This window comes from Oratosquilla oratoria, chromosome 9 (assembly GCF_046742065.1).
Source record: "Oratosquilla oratoria isolate Oo_2021 chromosome 9, ASM4674206v1, whole genome shotgun sequence".
NCBI lineage: Eukaryota > Metazoa > Arthropoda > Malacostraca > Stomatopoda > Squillidae > Oratosquilla > Oratosquilla oratoria.
In genome coordinates this window covers 33,925,425-33,929,295 of record NC_134785.1, presented here as the reverse complement: position 1 = coordinate 33,929,295, position 3,871 = coordinate 33,925,425, and the positions used below count along the sequence as shown (strand labels likewise).

The following is a 3,871-nucleotide window of genomic DNA, read 5'->3' as shown; positions in this document are numbered from 1 at the left end:
GCCAAACACTGTACCAGGCAGAGATGAAGACTTGGCCTCTCTTCTCCTTCGAGAAGTAATGGCAGCCATTTTCGAGGGCACATTACCCACCCTGTATTGGCCTGCCAGGACACCCACCGACAGCGTCTCCCCCCACCACCAAGATGGAACAGAGTAATGCTACACGGTCTACTCACTCCCGCTTGACAGAGGCATAGGACACCATGGTTGCATGGTGCTGGTGAAGAACAATCTACCACACCGCAGGGTTGCGCGACCCGTGCACTGTGGCGAGGGTGTAGAGGTGATGGCAGTGGAGTTCCTCCTTCCCGACCTGCCACTCCTCATCTACAACACCTACAGGAGCCCCGGGATGCCGTTGGAGGTCGATGAGGTGCTGTCACTAGCTACCCACAACAATATCATAGTAGATGGAGACTTCAATGCCCATCATCCAAAGCTTCACTCCTCTTCTCCGACTAACCCGACCGGCCGCCAACTGGCAACCACATTGGAAGAGGTCCAGGACATCTCCCTTCTAAATACTGGAGAACCCACTCACGTCCGGCGAGGCAGACTGGATCTCACCGTGGTGTCCACCAACCTAGTTTCCGGAAATAGCTGGTGGGTGCATCCTACTCTCACCAGCGACCACTACGCCGTCATCACCACTCTAAGGGCCGCACTCCCACTTCCACCGCTCCCACCACCTCGATGGCACCTGCGGATGGCAGACTGAAACAAGTTCCAGGCCGCCCTGGATGACTGGTGGAAAGCGTACGACCCGCCGGAGGACCTAGACCAGCGAAAAGCAGAATTCACTGCAGCGATCGAGAGAGCAGCAGAAGCAGCCATCCCCAGATGACATCCAGGGCATCGATGGGGTCGGAACTGGTGATTCTACAACGAGGAAGTCCGGGAGTAGAATCACCTCGTCAACATTCATCGGAAGCTGTACCGCAAGCGACCCACCCCAACTAACCTACAGCTGTTGAAAGAAGTGGTTACACACGCTCAACAAGTCTCAAGCCGGGTACGGGAGGCCAAATGGCTGGAGTGGTGTGGCAGCTTCTCCCAGCACACCGGCTTGGCAGACTTGTGGGCCAAGTTGAGGACAACTTCCGGGAAACGTGCCCCTCGATAAATCACACTGAGGTTGTTGTGACTATCAGTGTGGTCTTTAAACATTTTTCCTATTTTATTCGAGGATGCCTTGGCAATGTTTATCCCACCTTTTAATAAATATCTATCAATATCCTCGGTGTTTTCAGAATTGGGAACAGTTATAAAATGTGGTGTGACAGGATCTTTTGTCACTGCACGGTCATTAGGCTTGAATGCCTGGACATTTGGTCCGTTGGCCAGGACGTTTGATTTATCGTGGATTTTCTTCGCTTTGAGTTTTGTCTTATTGATCAGGCCTCCTGGGTATTTCAAGTTTTTGAATGTGTTTTTAATTGATCGCATTCCCTGTAGCGGCTGTCCCTCAGCATACATCGGTGAATCTGGTCGAGGGATTGAAAAGAGATTGAGCGAACACAAAAAAGACATAAGGGCACACAGGAGATCGCCACCTCGAACATTGTAACAACCTACCTGATTGGAACAAAGTCGAGATTTTGCATAAGGGATTACAAAAGAAAATGAGAAAGACGGTGAAAGCTGCACATATAAACATCCAAGTAAACAACAACGATAGAGAAGGGTTTATATTCCTTTCCAAAGCAGCTAGTCTTTTAGTAATTAACTCTCTGGAAAAAAAAAATGACGCTCGAAGCTTGACGAGTTCCTCCCACTGCAGATATAAATTTTGTGATCATGATGTATTATAGCATATATGTGTGCATAAAATAATAATGACAAGATAAAAAAAAGAGACAAGAAATAAAAAAAAAATTAAAAGACAACACACGTTACATGATAAACACATATTACACATATTACATGGCAAACACACATTACATGGTAAATTAAAAGCCAGTCCCAAAATCGGTAATGGCCGCTGGCAAAAAAAAAAAAAAAAAAAAAAAAAAAAAAAAAAAATAGTATTATAGCGAGTCCTCTAAAGAAGGTCATAGAGACCGAAACGTTAGGACAATAAACGTATTCTGAGGCCTACCTTCGTTTACCCGTATATATATAAATATATATATATATATATATATATATATATATATATATATATATATGTGTGTGTGTGTGTGTGTGTGTGTGTGTGTGTGTGTGTGTGTGTGTGTGTGTGTGTGTGTGTGTGTGTGTGTGTGTGTGTGTGTGTGTTTGTGTGTGTGTGTGTGTAACTAAACTAAACTAAACCATCCTGTACAAGACTTCAGCTGAGAAGTCCAAGGCCTAGATGTTCAAGGCCACCACCCCGGACGCCCACCTTTATATTCAAGACATCCAGCTAGCTTGGATCAGTTCGCTCCAGTACCTGGGAATATGGGTCGACCATGGTTTATCATTCAACATCCAGGTCACCTACCTAAGGGAAAACGAGGACGAGGATCAACGTCATGAGGGCGATGACAAGGACGCACTCAGGTGTCTCATACCCCGTGCTGCGGCTGTTCTACATACAGGCTGTCCGTTCGCTGGTTGATTGACAATATAAAAAAAAGACAAGAAAAAAAAATTAAAAGACAACACACATTACATGATAAACACATATTACACATATTACATGGCAAACACACATTACATGGTAAATTAAAAGCCAGTCCCAAAATCGGCAATGGCCGCTGGGACAAAAAAAAAAAAAGTTGATTACAGAGCTGTCGTGCTAGTCTCTCTGTCACCCAGCCAACGAAAAAGGATCGAGTGCATCCAGAACCAGACCACGAGGACCATGCTCGAGGCACCTCGCTGGACCAGTATGTCCGTAATGCAAAGTGAGACTCGCCTGGTGCCTCTGGCCTCCAGGGTCCAACAGATTGTGACCTGCCGGGTGGCTAAGGTCCTCCGACAAAACAGGGAGACCATAACATGAACCAAATTCAGAAGGACCCCACCACAGCGACGCGACCTCTACAGCACCAACACGGCTACGGAGGGTAGCTGACGCCACCAACGCACTGCTCGATGATGACCACCTAACCATGTGGGCTCCGGATCTGCCCGTCGCACCCTACGATGTACCGGCCCCATGGCAGTCCCCTCCAGTCAAAGTCTTCAGCAACCATCTGCCAGCTAGCAAGGCACAGTGCACGCAACATGAACTGCGACTACACGCGCTGGCATCTGTGGGACAGGTCAGCATCCCAGGTGGAACCGTGTACTACACAGACTGTTCCGTGGGCCCTACCCGAGGCACAACGGGGGCAGCGGTAGTCAACGGCGGGAGACGCTGTCATGGAGGACCCCCGACTACTGCTCCACCCTGCAGACGGAGTAAGTAACCATTCAACAGACCCTGGAGCACGCCCTTCACCATCGCGAAGGTGCGGTGGTCGTACACAGGGACTCCGAATCTTCTCTACAGAAGCTCCAACAAGTCAACCCCACCGACAACATTCAGATAGTGACATCCATTCAGTCCAGAGAACAGAGAATTGCCAGGGAAGGCCGGCACCTGCGGCTGAACTGGATTATTAGTCACGTAGGACTCAGAGGGAACAAGTTGGCGGATGCGGCGGCCCGTGCAGCCAGCACTATGCCAGCAGTCACCAGCAAATTAAGACGCAGGCTAAACAGGCCACCTGGCACGCCGCTCATCACCACCACCGCTCCCTGGAGAGAACCTTACGGCAGGCAGCATGGTACGCTGCCTCTACGAACTGCCAGCCACTACACTGCAATCGCCAACAATCCAGAGCCGACCAGATCCGGTTGCGTAGGCTTCGGATTGGCTACGACACGCTGGAACAGCTGCGGCCCGGGTTCAGTGGCCAGGAGT

General features: G+C 49.3%; 1 protein-coding gene across 1 annotated transcript; it reads left to right on the top strand.

The window, feature by feature from the left end:
- The first annotated feature begins 211 nt into the window (after positions 1–211).
- Positions 212–718, top strand: LOC143028033 (uncharacterized). Its single transcript, XM_076189676.1, has one exon. It carries the CDS (start codon positions 212–214, stop codon positions 716–718), a length of 507 nt encoding a protein of 168 aa, XP_076045791.1.
- Positions 719–3,871: the final 3,153 nt, after the last annotated feature.

Bases quoted from the DNA above. Each gene is read 5' to 3' on its own strand.
- LOC143028033 (XM_076189676.1), top strand. From the start codon at position 212: ATGGTGCTGGTGAAGAACAATCTACCACACCGCAGGGTTGCGCGACCC.